The following is a 22,966-nucleotide window of genomic DNA, read 5'->3' as shown; positions in this document are numbered from 1 at the left end:
TTAGGCATGGGACGATATGAAGATTTCATGTCACGATTATCCTGGCGAAAATAATTGCGATTCACGATATTATCCCGATAATCATCAAAACATGGTTAAAACTCCTAAAATGGCACTAAAACATACTAGAATCACTTTAGATTACATTTTGTTAAGAAACAAATAGTTTTATTGCATCATAGGACACATCTTTTTTTTTGTGAACATCCTTTTTAGTGAAAAAATAAACAAGGATAGATTCAGACTCTCGCCAACGCCCAGCAGGTAATCACGAGAGAATAAAATCCATTAATAAAAAGAATCTACCTATCAACTTGTTATCCAAGCATTCACATGGTTCAATTAGTTATGTGTTGTAAATGCACAGTAAATGAATAACGTCAGGAAATCAATAGGACTGTACGTTAGTGAGCTAGACGGCTTTTTCAAGTCACTCGTGAGGATATTCACGCTCATGTGAGGATATTCACGATTATCCCGATAATGGAAATTCACCAAAATAAAATTATCTTGAGTGTTTTTATCGCAATAAAAGATAAAATCTTATATCCTCCCATCCCTAAAAAGGATACCATTAAAATGGTACCGGTGCCTGAACCAATACCTTCTTTAATATGCGTAAACAACAACATTAGAAATTAAACAATATGTTAACTCTTAACTGCTTAAATTATATTTATAAATAAATACAAAATACTATTAACACATTTACATCATGAATAAAACCTAAGTCAACTACAATAATTTAACAGTAAATAACAGTTACAATGCTAATAATAAATAACAGCAACAGAAATACCAAGTGTAAACTTCTAGACTTTTACTTTTCTGCAAACTCTTCTACTCTCTTCTACTCCTCGTGACATCAGCATTTGCTATTTATTGTGACATTCTAGTTTTTGTCATTCTGCTTGTAGACGTGCTGTATTTCATCATTGTATTACAATGTTTACAATGAACACTGTCGTTTTTTTCGAGTGTAATGCTCCTCCACTGGACTTTTCACCTGCTTGCTTGGCTTTCTTCTTCCTCTGTATAAGCGGTGAAATTTAAATTGTGCCCTCGTGGTGGAAAATGATTTTTAGCAAAAAATGAGAAATAGCACATAGCCTACATTGTCGATTTAATCAGTTGATATATTCTTGATTGATCGAATTCTTAAGCACCGCCTCAGTGCTGTGACCTGATGTGAAACTTTACCTCCACCAAGGAGATAGCGTAATGTTTTTACCCTCACCTGTTTGTCCGTCCGTCTGTTAGCAGGATATCTCAAAAAGTTGGGCATGGATTTGCACAAAACTTGGTATGAAGGTTGGTTATGGGCCAAGAATAGGGTTGTCACTAGGGCTGAACAATTAATCGAAATGTTATCTAAATCGCAATATGGCCTACTGCAATTTTCAAATAGCAGGAGGCGCAATATTTGTTAAAGGGGAAATGTGTGTCAAAATACCATTTTAAATGAAATATTGTTGTGCTGCAGAGATGTCCTGGCCTACACATCATATTCTACAGACTTAAGAAAACATCTTTGTTTGGTACAGATCCCCACAAAAATCACACCATAATCATTTTAATATGTTTTTCAATGAAAATGAGAATAATGATGTAAAAATTATCATTCCCTCTATATCGCAGATCATATCGCAATTGCAATATCAGTCAAAATAATCGCAATTAGATATTTCTTCAAAATCCTTCAGCCCTAGTTGTCACGATACTAGAATTTCTAACTTTGATACAATACCCAGGAAAATATCGATATTTGATACAATTTTTTGTAACACAGGGAGAAAATGACAACACATTAAAAGGCACAAAAATGTATTTTTAATATTAATATTAAAAATCAATCTTTTTTTTTTTTTAAGGTATTGTTTTCATGTTAAAATCTAACATGAAAACAACAGACAGACGCACACACGCTTCTCCATAACGTAGGTCCAATACTCATTCAAAACTTTGCACTTGCACAGTAGATTACCCCTGCTGTAGTCATGAGCCTATCAGAACGCTTTTAGCTTGTTGAAGCAACTCAGCAGGGCTAGCCCTGCTGAGTTGCTTCGTGGATTATTATTAACAGAATGAATATTATTATTATCAGAATATTATTGACAGAACGGACATTTCAGCGTCCGGTCGAGCCTTCTGACCGGACCCGGGCAATGCATCTGAAAACCGGACAGTCCAGTCAAAAACCGGGCATCGTGATGATATGAAGATATTTTAATATCGTGACACACATTTCTGCTGTCTGAATTGATGATGACAAGCAAATTTTATAATAATTTTAATACATAGGACACGGACGCGTCACGTAGGCGAGGCGGAGCGGGGTTTTTTACCGTGTGGTTGCGTGCCAGCCGTGATTTTCTGAGGAGATATCAAGTAGGATACTTCGGAAAATGGGTAAGTTAAAGCATTTTCCACTTCAAATATTACAAAAACATGACCTGTCTACATTTGTACTGTTATTTTATTTTCATATGTGCTTTCAGCTGTGCGTATTTGCCTATTAACGTCATGTAAACAAGTTGACCGAGCGTTGCCAAGTTTGAAGTTGCAAAAGACAGAGTACTTTACAGATTACTTATGTTATTTTCACTGTTTTTGTTCACTAGCTCCTGCTATAAATAGAAGGAAGGCGGTTGCTCTCTTTTTATTACTCCGGAGGTTACAGAGAAGGAGAAGATTTTGGGTACATCCGCTGAATCGGCAAAGAAGACAGCAGGGGGCCTTCCATAACCTGGTTGCAGAGCTGGCTTTAGACATTGACCGACACTGCAGCTACTTCAGGATGACTCCACAACAAATGGATCATCTTCTGTCTATCATTGGAACAGAGCTTACAAGGCAAAACACTTCAGAGCTTCAATCGAACCAAAACAAAGGCTTGCTGTAACACTGAGGTAACAAAACGTAATTATTAGTACCGTATATGTGTATTTTATACTGTCTTGAATGTATTGATGTCATCTCATACCCTGCCTCATACAGTACACTTTGCAAAAATCAAACTTGAAATGCAGTTAAGTTTTGTGGGTTCATACAAGGCAGTTGAAAAAAATGCTGGCTTTGTTTCTGCATTGTGTAACCACCCTCTCCCCCACCCCTCCATCCCAACTCATAACCTGTATAGGAGTGCCCCTCTTACCACTTTGTAAGTACAGAGGTATGAAGCAAGAGACATAATCAATTGTAATGAAAAGCTGAATTACACATTTATTAATAAATCACACATTACACAGTTATCAAGAGTATGTCCACACAATTATCATTTCCAGCAACCACAACTACGTATAGTTAACAACACAATATAAATAATGTAACAACTTTGGAGGTGGGCATAGATATTTAGTAATCTCAATAAGAACAACTACAACAATATAGCTACATGTATAAACTCACACTTTAACTATATAATGTATATCACAACCTTTCAAGTAGACCATGCTACAGCTCCATGAACTGAGAGCTAATTGTAGAACGTGACGCTTCATCATGTTCCTCCCCAGTGCTCCTCGCTGCTTGTGCTTGGTACTCTCATGGGCCTTGGTCCAGTTTGACTATACATAGTTGGGGCCTGATGTATAGGCTGAAAGCCTTCCTGAGGATGAAATGGCGGTTGACCATGTTGCCCAGTATATGAAGACTGTCCCTGATGGCTTTGGCCTTGTGACTGTTGCTCTTCCCAATCCAGAATCTTTTCCACTGTATCAAGGAGTGCATGTTTTGCCCGCATCCTACCTCTAGAACTAATTTTGTTCAGGGAGGGCACAAGGCTTAAGACAAAATAGTACATCTCATCTTCTCTTGGCACATGTCGCTTTGGATAAAAGCATCTGCCAAATGTGAAATTGTAATTGTAAATTGTAATGTGGTGGTGCTGGAGGGTCCTGGACGAGAGCAAGCAGCCTGTCCTCCACTGCCATTGCAGCTCTCCTCCTCGTTTCTGCTCCTGTGCGTGGTGGAGCTCTAGGTGCTGTCACACGACCTGTTTCCGCAGGAAGTGGAGTTGAAGACCTTGACTGTTGTGCAACAACGGTGGGACTTCCAGCTCTAGAAGCTGGCAAATGCTGCCACAGATGTGGGGGGATTGAAGTTACCATGGCAACATGTGCAGGCCCCTCCCCTGGGTCATCCACCTCTGACTGTCCCGGATGACCGGATGGTCAAAAGTGCACTGGGCTCATCAGCAACACTTGGAGGGTCCAAACGCTTCTTGAACTAAAGAAAAAAAAAGACCCCAGAGTTATTTACTGCACATATGCATTGTGAAAACAAAAACATCTCTTGTATTGGTTGAAGTGGAAAATATGTAAACAGCATAGACTAAATACATATAAATATATAATATATAAACACATTATTTGGAAATATTTCCATTCCCTAATTGTGCCTCCTGAAGATCCACTCTGAGTCTTTTTGTTCTTGTTGCGGACAAAAGCATCTCTTAAATTCTTCCAGCAACGTTTGCAGTCATCAACTGCAAAAAGAAACAAAGTTAATATATTTTAAATAAATATAAAAAATAATTCATGTCACATTTCATTCATTAACCTTTTTGTCTTCTTTTCTGTAGGTTCCTTGCCACTGGGGAGTCTTTTGCCAGCCTGGCCTATAGCTACCGTCTTGGACACAAAACTGTGGCAGACTCTGTTTACATGACATGTGAAGCAATCAACCAACTCATGCTACAGACCTACATCCCCAAGCCAACAGAGGAGGCGTGGAGAACCATAGCAAGCCGTTCTGGGGAAAAGTGGAACTTCCCGCACTGCATCGGGGCTCTGGACGGCAAGCAGGTCACCATACAAGCACCAAGGCACTCAGGCAGCATGTACTTTAATTACAAAAAAACATTTTCCATTGTGCTACTGGCGCTTGTAGATGCAGACTACCGCTTCTTAACAATTCAGGTAGGGGATTTTGGACGGAACAAGTGATGGTGGAGCATATGCAGCGTCGAGTCTGGGGAGAGGGATGGAGGCCAAAACATTGAATGTGCCACCAAATGAACCACTACCTGAATCGGGTCAACAAGGTGAGCTTCCGTATGTGATGGTGGGTGGATGCTGCCTTCCCTCTAAAAAAAAATTATTTCATGAGGCCATACCCAGGACAGAACCTATCCAAGCAAAAACGCATCTCCAGTGTCCGTACGGCACTAACATCAATAGAATGCACCTCCTTCTTAACTGGCTAAGAGTTGAAGACAGGCTGATCGCTGCACTTCTACTCTCAACATGGAAAGTTTTGCAATCAAAAACTCCATCATATCAGTACAGTCAATTAAAACACAATTTAGAGTCATATACATATGCCACCAGACAGGCAACAGAAGGCCGGTTTTCACTTCCCAAGGCAAACACTAATTTCCTTAAACACACAGTAGTATATAGAGCAGTGAAAACATGGAATTCTTTACCACTGTCACTGACTAAATTAACACAGAAATCAATGTTTAAAAAGCAAATAAGGAAACACTTAGGAATATCATTTGTAGGATACTATGAATATGCGGATTTGTAGTTTTTTCCTGGTAACTTTGAGAGAGTCATCAGTGTAAGTTTTACTCATACATATTAATGTTTTGTTTTTGTTTTTTTGTTTTTTTAATATAAGTGTTATGTTGATGTTTGGTGTTTGCTATTTGTGTTAATTGTAATGTTTAATGTATGTTTTTAAATGTGGACCCCAGGAAGACTAGCTGCGCTTTAGGGCAAAGCTAATGGGGATCCTAACAAATAAACAAATAAACTATCGTTTGTCAAGGGCAAGGATGGTTGTGGAGTGTGCTTTTGGCATTCTTGCTGCACGGTGGAGGGTGCTGTATACCAGGATCAATATGTCACCATTCCATGTTGATGCAGTTGTGATTACATCATGCATTCTGCATAACTACCTGTCAAACCCAACAGACAACCAGAGCTACGCAGCTCAGTCACAAGAAGGAGGGATGCGGCTGCAACGTGTCAGATACATGGGAGGAAACAGAGGTTCCCGTGAAGCTTTGGATGTGCGTGAACAGTTCACCAAGTACTTCAACTCTGCAGAAGGAAGTGTCTCTCGGCAGGACAAGATGATATAGGCAGAGATGCAATGCAAAGGGAATAGTTACAGTGGTGGTTTTGTTACAGAGGTATTGCTCGTTAATGTTGCTGGATGGGATGAGGATTATTCCTTTCAGAAAGCAGTTAACAGATTTGGAATTAGTAATTACAGTGTTATGCTTTGCTAGTATTGCTTTTTTATTGTTTGTTTTTGTATTTAAAGATTAAACAAATGTGTTCCCATCACTCTCTTGTGTTTGTGTTACTAATTGGGCTACTTTAAAAGAAATCCAGTGACATCCTTAACATGGTCAATTTAAAAGTTATTAATTGATCATATAATTGCGTCCAATATTCATCTTTTAATGTCTGGGAAAATTGAAATGGCAGTAAGATTTCTCTGTCAGGTTTTCAGTAAAAGTGGTGATTGAGAGGCCAAAAGAAAACAAAATGGCATCCTTTTTGAGGTTTGAGGTTGTCTAATTTAAATTAGATTTTTTTCAGGAATGGCAGTTTTGAGATGGGGCGATAGTTGCTAAGAATAGATTGGTCAAGGCTAGGTTTTTTTTATGGTATGGCTGAATCGGCACAGGTTTAAAATATGGTGGAACAGAGTCTGTAGCCAGGGAGCGATTGATAATAGAAAGGATATGTGGGCAGAGTTCTGATTTCCTCTTTTTAAAACCTTGTTGGTAGGATATCAAGGGAACAGGTGGAGGAATTCATATCTGACACAATATCTAAGAGTTTGTGAAGATATCTGCTCAAAACAACTCGATGTTAACACTAATTTCCTCAATAGGTTTAAATCTTCATATAGCTGCTTGGATCCTACAATCACTGTTAGCAGCTGTATTATTATTGCTGTTTCTGTGGGCGTTCCCTCTCTTACCAACTGTCTCTGTTTGATGATGTCAGGCCTGATTGGTGGGAAGAGAAGCATCTGGCGGAGGAGGAGAGGAACGTTGTCGGCCATTTTGTCTCGGTTCAGGACAACTGTATTGAATTTGGTGTTCGCCGCTAAGGAGGCAAGATGAATTCTTCAGAAAAGGTGAGAAAAAATATCACTGTTGTAACGCTGATGTTAATCTGTTGGTAACTTTAGCCTGTTAGCTTCTCTTTTTATATCTTAATGTGATATTTGACAATACATATGATTGCTCATGAGTTTCTCTTCCCATGTAAGTAAAGGTTTATAGCGACTTTTTAAAACAGTTAAAAAGCGCTTCACAACAAGAGGATAAAAGACAGAAAATACATGAAACATGTAAAAATAACTTTAAGAGAGGACAAACCTGTAAAAGCCAAAAATAAAATAATGCAATCATACACATGTGTAAAGTATATACACACAATATATATACGATTCCAGACTTTGAGTCTCCCGTTTTTAAGTCTAGAACTGGGGATGACTAGCAGACCTTGATAGGAGGACCTAAGTGATCTCACAGGCCTATACAGTCTCACCAGGTTGCAGATATATGGTGCATTTCATTAGTCGTTTCAGCCGGCCTCGTTGACTTCCCCACGGCACTTCCCCTCCTCCATCTTGCCATTCCATTACTCTGATAACTCAAGTGAACTTTCTGAGATCGACCCTTCAAGGGCCGAGGGAGCGAGTCAACAACGATGTAGACCAGTGATTCTAGGGCTGGGCGATATGGTTGAAATCAATATCATGATAATCATAAGGATTTTTCTCGATATCAATATATATCACGATATGGTTCATGTATGCAAAATCACGTTAAATAATCAAATTAATGTTCATCTCATTGAACCGAATGGTAATGTTAGGTGTGATGTCAAACAAAACAGAAATATTCAAATAATATTCCTACCATACCTCATTTTATGAGAGTTTTTAAGTAAAATTTGCTTGTCATCAATTCAGACAGCAGAAATGTGTGTCACGATATCAAAATATCTTCATATCATCACGATATGATTCCACTGAAAGACGATAAACGATAATATTGAATTATCGCCCAGCCCTAAGTGATTCTCAACCTTTTTCATATCAAGGACCTCAAATTCAGTACACATTAGAGCCACGGACTCCCATTTGATGAGATTTTGCCTCTCTGACCCAAATCTGAGAATATTTTTATTGCTAGATATGATTTTGTCCAGAATTCCATGACTATCTCTATTGTGGGTAGAGTGAAGTGAAACTCTGATCAAAAGTTTCATAATTCATCGATTTGCTGGGGACCCCCTTGAATCCCCTCAAGGACCCCTGGTGGTCCCCGGACCCCACATTGAGAACCACTGATGTAGATTTCACAAGCGCATATTTCCCAGGATGCATTGTGATCATCCGTCAAGTCCGGTGCACGAACAGGTGATAAATATAAATGCAAGTAAACAAACAATATTTAGAGGGTTTCGACATATTTATGAAATGAACTCACTTGCAATATTTCATTACTCATTGTTCTGTCTAATTTTTATTATTAATTCTTTTTAATTATTAGGCCTGCTTAAGGGCAAGTGCGCTCCGTTTCAAATATTCTGCTCCCCCTCGGACCCTGCCCCCCTGCTCTGCAAGTGGCCACTCGCGTTACGTATGGTGCTACGTATTACCAAGTGCCGAGGGGAAGTGAGGGAGGGCTGGTTAAATGACTAATGAAACACAGCTATGGTCAGCCACAAAATAGCATCTATGGCTATGGTCTGTTTTCTCGGTATTGTCTGGTCACTGATGGGACAGACGTCCACATCATTGACAATCTACTCTTGTTCAACAACCCTATTCATATAGGCTTGCCAATATAGTCCATAAATCATACTCATACTAGTAAGTCTTGAGCTACTTTCACCAAATCTTAACATCAAATTGGTAAAGTTATAATAACACTGCAGCCAGACAAATAAAGGCATAATGCCTCAGCCTGTACAGTATTGGGTCATTGCATGTCAACTCAACCAGAGCTCCCCGGCTCGAGCTTTTAATTTTGATATTTTTTTTCCTGGGGGAAGATATACACCCCAGATATTAAAGCTCACTGATCATTATTTACTGAGTTTCCCCCAATTTTGTAGCAGGGGGGACAATTTTCGCCTGTGATTTGGAGCAAGTTTAGGGATCTAAAAGTGACATAGGGAAAGGTAGCAGCTCCACTATTTTTCTCTTACAGAGAGGCTTATAGGTAGACTACAAGATTCTGGCAGTTTCAGCACTTGATTTTGTGATGTGTGCCTATGGCAGTAGTCAAAAAACAGAAAAAACATGTGAGTGATTTTTTTGAAAGTGTAAATATTAATCATTCCAAAAGTATCAAAGATACCTCACTATCCTTTTTACTTCCTGGTTTAAAATAAAAATACCTTTATGTCTACCCATTTGCAAGGCCCTGGACACAAAAGACTAGCTTTCTACCATGTGTCACACAGTTGGTTTCTGACATGTCAAATTTGACAATTTCATTCTGGAGTCATATTCACAGGCCATTATCTCAGAGAACAAACCACCCAGGGCCAGAGTAAATTGTGTTTTATCTTGTTTGATTCCTTGTGTGCATTCTGGATGACTAAAAGAGGTGTGCTGAGATTTTTCTTGATCAACCAATGTCTTAAAGAGAGCATCATACCTAGCAACAGGGTCAACCACACCTCATTAAGATAAAAGGTCTTGTCCATTCCTTGCTCAGAGTTGCTCTGAGAACTTTCCTAAATCACTCCTAAGCTAGAACCCCTTGCTAGGAACTTTTAGGCTAAGATAAGAGTTCTCTTAGAGGATTGTGAGTGTTTGTGGATATGGCCCCTGATCTTTTTCTTTATGTCTTTTTCTATGGAAACAGAGAGACCCCAGCGGACCCAAACGTCACCGCTGTCAGCAGTGTGACAAAGCATTTACAAGACTTGACACGTTAAAGGATCATCAGAGAGTTCACTCAGGAGAGAGACCTTACTCCTGTCAGCAGTGTGGGAAATCTTTCAGATATTCACGTAACCTAAGAGCACACCAGCCTATCCATGCTGAAGAGAAACCACACTGCTGTGACCAGTGTGGGAAGAGTTTCATTGGTCACCATGCATATACGAGACACCAGCGTATCCACACTGGAGAGAAACCATTCCGGTGTGACCAGTGTGGGAAGAGTTTCAATCAGTTAAATAATTACAAGGAACACCAGCGTATTCACACTGGAGAGAAACCATACCGGTGTGACCAATGTGGGAAGAGTTTCAGTCGGTCAAATTACTACAGGCAACACCAGCGCATTCACACTGGAGAGAAACCGTACCGGTGTGACCAATGTGGGAAGAGTTTCAGTCGGTCAGATCATTACAGGCAACACCAGCGTGTTCACACTGGAGAGAAACCGTACCGGTGTGACCAATGTGGGAAGAGTTTCAGACGGTCAGATCATTACACGGAACACCAGCGTGTTCACAGTGGAGAGAAACCATACTGGTGTGACCTATGTGGGAAGAATTTCAGTCGGTCAAGTACATACAGGCGACACCAGCTTACCCACACTGGGGAAAAACCATACTGGTGTGACCTGTGCAAGAAAAATGTATCTCGGTTATATCTCTTGAACAACCACCGGTGCATATAAACTGCTGAAGAGCTTCGGGCAAAAATAATTGGATTTATAAAACAGCGACATACAATTTGCCCTTCATAAATCAGAATCAACTTGAAATGTTGCACACGTGCACAAGCCTCTTCACTCCCACGATTAACCATAGATGGTTAATGAAATGCCCTGAACACTAATGTGCATGTAAATGTACTTGTCATTCCATTCTCTGAGTGAGGAAATGGCAAAGCTGAAGCAAGACAGAAAAGAGAAAAGAGATGCCCTCAGTTTGGGCTTGACCAACCAAAAATGCCCATGTAGGAATTTCTTTCCAAAGCCTTTGCATTTCCATTTGAGGCGGCTACTTTAAAGAATCTGAAATATGAGAGAGTTTTGATTTAACACTTTTTGGTCACTGCATAATTCCAGTTGTTATTTCATTGTTTTGATGTCTTTACTATTGTTCTAAAATGTGGAAAAGAGTAAAAATAAAGAAATACTGTATGTCATATGTTCTAACTTTTGACTGGTAGTGTAGTCACAAAATATGACCAAATGGTCGCACACCAGAGCCTTGAGTGTAGAGTTGTTTGTCCACTGATAGAGCTGATATGGCTCTGGGATGGCTGATCAAAACTTCAGTGTTAAATTAACTCTGCGTCTGGACTGATAACACACATTCGATGATGCAATGTTTACCAGCAAAAATTACACGCAATTTATTTAAATCATCATACTCATTAAAATTCGCAACATAGTTTGAAATTTGAAAAAATAATTCAGAATGAATGTCTGTATAGAGTTCATAGTGTAGGAGTACATGGGCTTCTGATTCAATAGAACCATCATTACACAGGATACAGAACCATCTATCAGCTGGGGTGTTTGTGTACCTGCCAGTTTCTATAGCTGTAGGTGCAACTCCACATCTGAATTCAGCAAAGGCGCTTCTCTGCTGCCTTCATAAGATACTTTGTACATATGGCTCTGAAACAAAAGCACTTCTAAATAGGCAATAGGTGCGCATTTTGTTACCCTCAGGTTTATTTATTAACTGTAACCATTTCTGTTCATCACTTTCTGCCACTGCAATGTCAAAATTATTTGAGTCATTTCTTGAATAGACTATATCTGTGCTAAAAAGTTCTGTGTTCTATGTTCTCACCGTGTACATATAATTTTTTACATTAATCAATTGGGAAGCCCACAGAAACACACGTTTACAGAGTCGACTGTCAGTCATGCTACAAAGCCTCTGCCAGTTCTTAAAAATACATGACCACTGGCGTTGCCATAAAGTTTTCCAACCCATATCACCCTGTATGGCAGCAGTTGGGGTATATTTACCAACTCCTAGATAAAATCTGCATGCTCAGTTAAAGACAGCATTGACACAAGAATAACTTTTGTAACCCCAGACAGCAGCAGCATATGTCAGAATGGGTAAAACCAGAGATTCAAACAGTCCCACAGTGAAGAGGTAGGTAGCAAGTTTACTAGTTGAAAACGTTTACTCGCTCGCTTTATCCATTCGCCTTTTCTCGACATAAGCTTTGACAGCACGCTTTAGGAAAGAGGTGACAACAACAACACAGCTGGTCCGTGTGTGGCTATTTGTTTATATCATTATGTCTCACGGAAATCTCCACATAGCACACGTTAGTTTCAGGATTGGTTACAGGGTCTGAAATTGCTTATTGCAGGTTTAATGCTTAACTAACACTACTTTGTATAATGATGCTCCATTAAAACGCCTCTGTATCAGTTTGACCGAGCGGGGCCTGGAATGATGTCATGAGATGAACTCAGACTGACAGCTCCGTTAAAATGAATGAGAAATAACACACTGGTAATCTGTCATTGCTGGATTATTTTAACTACTGTGATACAACCAGACTGGCTATCATGATGAGCTTCATTAGCTCTTTGTCTTCAGTAGAACCAGAGTAGGGGTTTCTGGCACAACTTCACCTACTTCCAAGGTGCATGGAGAAGGGAAAAAGGTCAAAACTCCAGCAACACTTGTAGTATATATAAACCTTTATTTAATCAGGTAAGTCACCTTGAGATCGAGATCTCATTTTCAAGAGAGACCTGAGTACATAAGTGTATGTATAAAACATAAAACAATTTAAAGTACAATATCAATCAGATAATTAACAATAATACCATAATAACAACAATAAGAATAAGAATAACAATAAGAATAAAAATAATAAAATAAAAGTAATATAATACAATAATAAGTCAATTAAAACAAGTTAAAAGCAGTCACAGCTAAAATCAATCAGGGTTTTGACTAGATTTCTAAACTGACCCATTGGAACCATAGTGTCAAGCTGCAAAGTACACTGTAATTCATTCCAAATATATGGTGCAAAAAATCTAAACACAATCTTTCCCAGATCAGTGTTGATTCTTGGAACCTGCAGCACTAACCAGTCCTGTGAACGGGTATTATGTATTCCAACTCTCCAGCCAATAAGTGAAGTTAAATATAAGGGCAATTTTTGGAGAAGCCCTTTATAAATAAATAAAAACAGATGCTGGTCTCTTCTAGCGGAAAGAGAAGGCCAACCCACTTTTTGATAAAGAGTACAATGGTGAGTACCATAGGTGTCTCCAGTTATAAATCTAAGGGCTGAGTGGTAGACAGCATCTAGGGGCTTAAGAGTGGAGGTTGCCGCATGTCTGTATATCACATCACCGTAGTCAAGCACTGAGAGAAAGATTGCTTCCACAATCTTCTGTCTACAAAAGATAGGGAAACACAACTTGTTTCTATATAAAAAAACAAGCTTTGTTCTTAATTTTTTTTATTAGTGCATCAATATGTGGTTTAAAGGTGAATTTATCGTCAATCCAGATGCCTAAATATTTATAATGTGGGACTCTTTCAGTGACTGTACCATTTAAGGTGCAGATTTGAAGAGCACTGTAATCAATGCCTTTGGCTCTGGAGAACAGCATACATTTTGTTTTATCGGAATTTAATACAAGTTTAAGACCTATAAGTGCACTTTGCAAAGCATTGAAAGAGAGCTGCAGATTTTCAGTAGCCGATTTTATAGAGTCAGCCCAATAGTATAAAATAGTGTCATCTGCATAAAGGTGGACATTACAGTTTTGCAAAGACAAGACTATATCATTAATATAAATAGTGAACAGAACTGGTCCTAATATTGAACCTTGTGGGACGCCTTTTGTTATTGGTAGAAATTCTGACCTAACATTACCCACTTTTACGCATTGTCGTCTGTCAGAGAGGTAATTGTTGAACCATCTGCAGGCATTAGGATCAATTCCAATATTTGATCATCTTTGCAGGAGGAGCGAATGATCAACTGTATCAAAGGCTTTTGATAAATCAACAAAAAGAGCAGCACAGTGCTTCCTATTGTCTACAGCTGACACAATATCATTTAAAATTAGGGAAGCAGCAGAGATGGTGCTATGATCAGTTCTAAAGCCGGATTGGTTGGGGGTTAATACAGAATATCTAGTTAAGAATGGCTTGAGCTGATTATTTACTAATAATTCAAGGGTTTTAGACAGACAAGACAGTTTTGAAATCGGGCGGTAGTTATTTAGATCCTTTTTTTCTCCTCCCTTGTGCAAAGGTAAAACATGAGCCGACTTCCATACTTTCGGAATTGTGCCAGTTAAAATAGTTACATTAAAAATATGTGTTATATGCTCTGAGATTATGGGAGCAGAGAGCTTCAGAAAAAAAGGGTCCAAATTGTCCTCTCCAGTTGCTTTCTTTGAGTCAATGGCTAGAAGAGCTTCAGTAACTACAGTCGGAAGAAGCGGATGGAGGGCAAACTGAGGGGCACAATTTACTGTATGTACAGAATTATCATTGTTAAGAGGCAGCCCTACAAAACCATCATCATTGATAAATATATTGGCAGAATTGGCTGACCCCATACACTCGTTATCAAAAAAGGTGGCCGGCTGCAACAAAATGGTTGTTGAAAGCTGTGCATATTTCTTTTTCTCCTGTCAATATGAAATTTCCGGTATTGACATGAGTGGGCAGAGTAGAAACATTGTTGTTGTTCTTGTTTACTACTTTCCAGAATTTAGATGGATTTGACCAAGAGCTAGAGATGGAAGTTAAGTAATACATAGATTTAGCTTTTCTCATTGCGGAGGTGCATTTATTTCTTAGCTGTCTGAAGGCAAGCCAATGGGAGGGATCCCCAAAATGTCTCGCTAGGGCCCACGCTTTGTTTCTTAACTGGAACAGGTTTGATAGCTCAGAGGAGAACCAGGGGCTGGACCTATCTTTTACTCTTAATTTCTTGAATGGAGCATGTTTATTAACTACTGAATTGAAGATATTTCAAAAATGATCTAATGCTAATTCAACATCCGGGATTTCTATTGTATGAGAAAGGTTGCTGTGTTGGAGGTCATATAAAAAGGCTTGTTCATTAAATTTTCGAAAGTTTCTCTTGACAGCAATCCGAGTTTTGAGTTTGGGTAATCGAGTATCTCTAATACATACTACTGGGCAATGATCACTTATATCTAACGGAAGTACACCACTGGAAGAATACTTATGGGGATGATTTGTTAAGATGATATCAATTAAGGTTGATTTGGTAGGGTTCTTAAAATTCGGGCGAGTAGGATCAGAGATCGGTTGAGTAAGTCCAAGATCAGCACAGATAAACTTTAGACTGTCTGAATCTACTGACATCCAATCTAAATTAAGATCTCCCATAACAGTCATTTCTGAAGTCATGAAAGGGGTTAAATTCTCAAAAATATCGGCAACTGCCTCTAAAGGGCCGGAGGGCGGGCGATATATACCAACAACAGTAAAAAGAGCATTTTGATTTCATTCTATAGTCAACATTAATAGTTCATATCGTTTTGGGATAGACACACTAGCTAACTTGGATGCTTTGATGTTATTTCTGACATAAATTGCTACACCTCCACCCTTAGTAAGCCTATCGCATCTAAATAAATTGTAGCCATTTAAATTAATATCATCATCTCCAATTGATTTTTTTAACCAAGTTTCTGAAAGAACTAAAATGTCAGGATTGTTGTTAAAAATACAATTGTTAATGTAATCCATCTTTTTCATAATGCTACGAATGTTGATATGCATCAGCCCAAGACCCTTTCTCTTCTTGAAATCTTCAGATGAGTTCAGGGAAGGGGGTGGGTTTTCTGAGGTAGCAGGTCTAAAATTTGTAAGTACATTTATGGGGGTGAGATTACTGAAACAAACACCAGATGGTCTGTGTATATTTCTATGAGTACTGCGATGCACAGAAGACAGCTAGGATTAGGGCCACATTTGCTAACCATGACAGAGAATGTGCCAACAGGAGGTCCCATAATAGTGAGAACCGGTGTGGTGAAAGCTGGGGCAGAGAAGGGATAGCATAAAGAAATAATATGCTTATCTGTAGAAGGATGACACACTGGGGTAGAAGTGGGGTGGGATAGGGGTTCACGAGAAATATCAATAGGGGATAGATAGCTATTTCCTCCTATCCTCCCGATATCTCAGTCATTTTGAAGTTTGGAGATGAGGTTTATAGTTAAGATCTTGGTGCCAGCTCTGTTGAGATGAATGTTGTCTCTTTTGTAGAGATCTTTTCTGGTCCAAAAGCAGTCAAAATGGTTTATGAAATCATAGCCAGTAGCAATACAGAAATTCAGGAGCCATTGTTGTAGCCCATAGAGGCGGCTAAAGATCTCGATTCCTTTACCTTGTGTAGGAATGGGGCCTGACACAATACACTGTTTCCCCAGACTCTCAATAGTCTTCACTAGAGTCTCAAAGTCCTCCCTGAGTTTAACAGACTGTCTAAGCCTAATTTCGTTTGTACCAACATGTACAATGATGGTGTGGACTGTCGGGTGGAGATCAGTAAGAGCAGGGATAAGTTCAACCAGATCAAGGATTTTGGCACCAGGGAGACAGTAGGTTAATCCTTGGGGCAGTTCCACAAATGTAATTATAGAATCTCCCACGAGAAGGAATTGTGGGTTATTATCCAAACATCCATCACTGTAAATGGCCAGTTTAGGGAAAAGGAGAGAAGCATTTTGGATTTTCTATTTCAAAAGTTTATTTCCAGGGGGCATGAATGAGGACTTCTCAATTCATGAGTTTTTATAGTGGTTCGTTAATATCTCTCATGCATGTGGTTTTGTAGTGTTGTTGTTTTTTTTATATGATGTATTATTATTTCTTATGTTATTCTTTTATGATGTATTTTTTACAGGCCACATCAAATAGGTACATTTTGGGTTGAGGCCTCTTCTGTACAAACTCAAGTACCACCCCTTAGGTGCATTTCTCTGGCTGGTACAGAAACACCCCAGCTGATAAACGGTTCTGTCCCCTATTTAATGATGGTTCTATTGAATCAGAAGACCATGTACTCTTACACTGTGAACTCTATACAGACATTAATTTTGAATTATTTTTTCAACTTTCAAGCAATGTTGCACATTTTAATGAGTATGATGATTTAAATAAATTGTGTGTAGTTTTAGCTGGTAAATATTGTATCAACGAATGTGCCAAAGCTTGCCACCTCATCCTTAACAGAAGACATAATATGACTTCTATTTTTTCTTGTGTGTGTGTGTGTATGTATGTATATGTGTATCAATGTATTTGTACGAATGTATGTACTTATGTGTGTATATTTGTGTGTATGTATATACATACATGTATGTATGTATATATAGTGGCAGAAAGTGATGAACAGAAATGGTTACAGTCAGGGGTGTCACTTTGTGTTAAAAAGTGGTGGGGACATAAGGGCTCAGATGAAAAAACATTTTTTTAAACGGTCTTCTGCGATTTTAGGCAATGTAATGGGGGGATCGGTATGAGGTCAGAGTAGATAATTATGGCGAGAAAAAAATTGCATAACGGTGCATCAAAAGGGCATAACCTAGGCTACTACAGAGTCGACAATATGAAAATACTCAGCATAAAACGCACAACGTGAACCGCACAAGTACAGTCATCCATATGCATCACATCCACAGCTGCAACACCATGTCAAGTATTTGTTAAAGTTGCTGATGCACGTTTTTGGGTCATTTTAGAATCAGTAGGCTAGGGGGGATTTTTTTTGTTTTAGCTTCTGTTAATTTTTTTGGACAATGCGCATTTATTTCTTCTATATTTACATTGCATTGTATGTTTTCTTATTGTGCAAATAAACCTTTCTCCAAGAGTTCCCATTTGTTAGTTAACATTTCTTAGTGCAAGCTATTTTTCCGAACATTTTTTAACAAATTATGCTTTTAAAAAGTGATGAGGACAAAATCGGCCATTTCAAAAAGTGGTGGGGACATGTCCCCAGCGTCCCCAGTGTAAATGACACCTATGGTTAATAAATAAACCTGAGGGTAACAAAATGCGCACCTATTGCCTATTTAGAAGTGCTTTTGTTTCAGAGCCATATGTACAAAGTATCTTATCAAGGCAGCAGAGAAGCGCCTTTGCTAAATTCAGATGTGGAGTTGCACCTACAGCTATAGAAACTGGTAGGTACACAAACACCCCAGCTGACCCCTGATAGATGGTTCTGTATCCTGTGTAATGATGGTTCTATTGAATCAGAATATCTATCTATCTATCTATCTATCTATCTATCTATCTATCTATCTATCTATATTTATATGTATATATTCTTTTTTTTTTTATTCTAGTATTTTTTTTCTATGTGTATTATTTTTAGCTGTGTCTCATAACTCGATGAATGGTCCTCAATCCCTTTTTTTTACTGTACTGTGTTTGTTGCCTTGTTTGTCCTGTATGTTGAGGAGTGACACGTAAATAAAAAAATATATATCCATCCATCCCTCCCTCCCTACTTAATGTAAACTTTACCCATGTATGTAATCTCATAAATGAGCTAACTTTGGCTTCCTGTAGAGGGCAGCAATACGCCTAAGCGACTACAGACTGTTTGAAAGACAAAGAAGTAGAAGAAGAAGAAGCGCGTGTAAAGTAACATGGCGGACGAATGCTTGAGAGAGAGAAAAGTAGTTTTCCACTCGGTATTCCTGGTTTATCTGTGTCTAGTAGGCTAGTTCCTGACAGCAGTCCGGATTAAAAACTGTAAAGCTGTAAGCAGTCTAGCCGTTTAAAGTCAGCGGGTTTCTTCCAGGTCCTCGGTGCTAACTTGCAGTCTTAGCTCGGATGTGTTATGCTAGGCTACTACTGTGTTAGCCCTACGGTAGATGTGCACGGTTGTGCTTGTTGTAGCGCCGCGGAGAGCGTCCAGTAACTCCAACCAGAAGACTGCAGGTCAGATAGAGGCCTTGGCGACCAGGGAAAAGCCTTTGTCTTCCTCTGATGAAGAAGCAGCTCAGGCTCACGGCCCTCGGACTGCTTCAGGTAGGAGCTCAACAATATGAACACATCGACGGGACACAGTAGCTTTCTGCTACTGGCTGCATATGATAGTCTGCAGTCTGAGGAATGGAAAAACCTAAATAAAAAAAACAATTTTCACTGCCATAGAGAAGTCGCTAGCTATTTATTGCTGTTTATAATGAACAGTGTTGTGGGAAAGTTACTTTTGAAACGAACACCTCAATTTGCTTCGTTTGCCTAAATAGTTACTAGGGCGTGTTAACCTTCAAACTGCTTGGCTTTCCATACACGGGTAACAGTTCACCCGACAAAGTTCACACATAGTCACAGTTCCTCCTCACAAAAACACAGCGCTTAATACATACTTAACATACATATAACACATATACACGGCGAGCTACAAAGTGAATGAAGAGAGGGAGCGGTAGTAACGAGAAAGCCGGTGAATCAGAGAAATAAAACGTTATTTTCTGATTGTTTCACAGCGGTTACGGTCTAAAGCGCAGAGAGAGAGAGTCCCGTATCAAAATACCGGTAGTCTTTTCTGCATCTTTTCCTCCTCTCCTTAAGAAACTCCTAAGCTCCTAAAAGTCCTCCCCTTTACTCTTAACAGTTTTCCATTTCAGGAGCTCTCTTAAGGGCTAAGATGCTTTGTGAATAGTTTTTTATCTTTACTAGGATTTAGTCTTAATTCTAAGGGGAATTCTTAGAAAACGTCATCACTCTAAGAGTTTTCTTGGATTTTCACTTCTAGGACCGACTCTTAGTACTAGGAAGCTTTGTGGATACGGCCCCTGGTGTGCAGTGTGTATAGAATAGCTGGAAGGTATAACTCCAGTTGCAGTTAATGTTAGTTAACTAACTAGTTTATTACTTGTGTTCATACTAGCATCACTCCAATTCATAGCCACTGTTAGTTGTATCTGTGTACAGTGAATTGTGACTGATTACATTACCCTTGTGTGTTCCTGAATGCAGTAATAGTTAATTCCTCTCGGCTGTAGTTTGTACTGTCAGGGTGCCTTGTAGTATTACATAAGCCTCGCAACGCCCGTCAATCATCCTGGCCTGCGCATGCTCACTAGTCCCCAGACTTGTCATCTCCTCATATCACATATATTTATTGGCCACTAGAGGACAGGAGTGCATCATCAATGCATAATGATCTGCTGTTACTGTCTGTTGGGAGATAATTTCAACATTTGAACTGGCAATCAGTTCTGAATCACCCTGCTGCCTTTCTCTTGGCTTATGAGATTGCGTTGCATTTCTTTTTCATTTCATGGTTACCAATGGTGTATATTCTTTATTCAAGTTACTTTTTCTGTATTTATTACCTTCTACCTACAGAACCATTGATACACCAAGCCAATTGTGATGTGCCAACAAAGTGTGGTTGTGGATTAATAGTTTGAAGTGAGACGGCATCTGAGTGATTCTAACCGATCACCTGCAGTGAGCTAGCCTTCTGACGCAGCAAAAGTCAGATAGAAGAGAATCAGCCACAGTCAGCTATTCCTTCATCACACTAATGGAACTTTAATATTTCCTCAATAGGTTTATGTTTTCATATAGCTGCTTGGATCCTGCAATCACTGTTAGCAGCTGTATTATTATTGCTGTTTCTGTGGGCGTTCCCTGTCTTACCGACTGTCTCTGTTTGATGATGTCAGGGCTGATTGGTGGGAAGAGAAGCATCTGGCGGAGGAGGAGAGGAACGTTGCCGGCCATTTTGTCTCGGTTCAGGACAACTGTATTGAATTTGGTGTTCGCCGCTAAGGAGGCAAGATGAATTCTTCAGAAAAGGTGAGAAAAAATATCACTGTTGTAACGCTGATGTTAATCTGTTGGTAACTTTAGCCTGTTAGCTTCTCTATTTATATCTTTATGTGATATTTGACAATAAATATAATTGATCATGATTTTGTCTTTTCTATATAAGTAAAGCTTTATTTATATAGCGAGTTTTTAAAACAGTTTACAAAGCGCTTCACAACAAGATGATAAAAGAAAGTAAATGCATGAGAACAACTTGAAGAAAGGACAGGAAAGGAAATAAAATAATGCAATATATATACACACATATATAAAAAACAAAGCCCCTTATGATAAAAAGGCAAACAGTAACATACACACATAAAATTGGACATGCACGCAAATCCTAACCAAAGAAGAGACCCATACAGCCACTTGTCACAGGAAGGCCAGCCTATAAAAATGGGTCATTCTGTGTCAAATCAAACTCAAACGTTGAACATTTTTGTCCTCACAAATATTAAAGCTCACCGATCATTATTTACTGAGTTTCCCCCAATTTTGTAGAGTGAGGGTCAACACAATATTTTTCGCCTATTATTTAGAGCAAGTTTAGGAGTCTAAAAGCGACACTGTAAAAGGTAGCAGCTCCACTATTGTTCTTTTACATAGACTTGTAGGTAGACTACAAGATTCTGGCATTTTCAACACTTTATTTTGTGATGTGTGCCTATGGCAGTAGCTGGAAAAAATAAAAAGAGTTTAAATGTTGATCACTCCAAATCTATCAAAGATACCTCAATATCCTTTTACTTTCTGGTTTAGAATAATAAAAAATATCTTGGTGTCTATGCATTTGCAAGGCCCTGAGATAATGGCCTGTGAATTTTTTAATGAAGGAAAAAGATACATTTCCGAACTTTATATATATTTTTTTTATCTTTGCTATATGGGTCTCTCTCTCTCTCTCTCTCTCTCTCTCTCTCTCTCTCTCTCTCTCTCTCTCTCTCTCTCTCTCTCTCGCTGCTGTTGTCCAGATCTGGATGAAATTAAAATGCTATGACATCATATTTATTGTTTAATGTGGAACAGTACATGTGATACTACACAGTACATACCACAAGATATGTATGTTTTGTCTTTGTTCTGGTATGTTTCATAGCTGATAGTATATGTCCAAAGTCTCTGATCTCTTTCTTTATATCTTTCTCTATGAAACAGAGAGACACCAATGGACGCAAACGTCACTGCTGTCAGCAGTGTGACAAAGCATTTACAAGACTTGACATGTTAAAGGAGCATCAGATGGGTCATACAGGAGAGAAACCTTACTCCTGTCAGCAGTGTGACAAAGCATTCACAAGACGTCAACACTTAAAGAACCATCAAAGAGTTCACTCAGGGGAGAAACCTTACTCCTGTCAGCAGTGTGACAAAGCATTCACTAGACGTCAATACTTGGAGAACCATCAGAGAGTTCACTCAGGGGAGAAACCTTTCTCCTGTCAGCAGTGTGGGGAATCTTTCAGACAGCCAGGTAACCTAAGAGCACACCAGCGTATCCACACTACAGAGACACGCTACCGGTGTGACCAATGTGGGAAGAGTTTCTGTTATTTAAGTGCATACAGTTTACACCAGCGTACCCACACTGGAGAGAAACCCTACCGGTGTGACCAATGTGGGAAGAGTTTCAGTCAGTCACAAAATTACAGGAGGCACCAGCGCATTCACACTGGAGAGAAACCCTACCGGTGTGACCAATGTGGAAAGAGTTTAATTGATTCAAGCAGATATAAGGCACACATGCTTATCCACACTGGAGAGAAACCATACCACTGCGACCAATGTGGGATGAGTTTCAGTGATTCAGGAAATTGCAGGCGACACCAACGTATCCACACTGGAGAGAAACCATACCACTGCGACCAATGTGGGATGAGTTTCAGTCTTTCAAGCGTATATAAGGCACACAAGCGTATCCACACTGGAGAGAAACCATACCACTGCGACCAATGTGGCAAGAGTTTCAGGGATTTAAGTGCATGCAGACGACACCAGCGTATCCACTCTGGAGAGAAACCATACCACTGTGACCAGTGTGGCAAGAGTTTTAGCCAGTCAAATGTATATAGGCAGCACCAGCGTACCCACACTGGAGAGAAACCATACTGGTGTGACCAGTGTAAGAAACATTTCTCTCGGTCAACTCACTTGAACAACCACCGGTGCATCTAAACTGCTGAAGAACG

The 22,966-nt window shown here is 39.2% G+C and overlaps 1 protein-coding gene and 1 pseudogene across 1 annotated transcript; one reads left to right on the top strand and one right to left on the bottom strand.

Moving 5' to 3' along the window:
* LOC139650861 (zinc finger protein 850-like) overlaps positions 1–22,966 on the bottom strand; it is a 47,060-nt pseudogene that overhangs the window by 8,478 nt on the left and 15,616 nt on the right.
* Positions 7,011–22,952, top strand: LOC139650736 (zinc finger protein 271-like). The gene is made up of 3 exons (XM_071527481.1): positions 7,011–7,104; positions 9,857–10,579; positions 21,972–22,952. Exons 1-3 carry the CDS (start codon positions 7,087–7,089, stop codon positions 22,950–22,952), a joined length of 1,722 nt encoding a protein of 573 aa, XP_071383582.1. The 5' UTR covers positions 7,011–7,086.

Source organism: Centroberyx affinis, unplaced genomic scaffold (genome assembly GCF_046629955.1).
Source record: "Centroberyx affinis isolate AG114_WGS23_722 - 3 ecotype Tasmania unplaced genomic scaffold, CSIRO-AGI_Caff_v1 ptg000113l_1, whole genome shotgun sequence".
NCBI classification, from domain to species: Eukaryota; Metazoa; Chordata; class Actinopteri; order Beryciformes; family Berycidae; genus Centroberyx; species Centroberyx affinis.
This window is presented reverse-complemented; position numbering and strand designations above follow the sequence as displayed.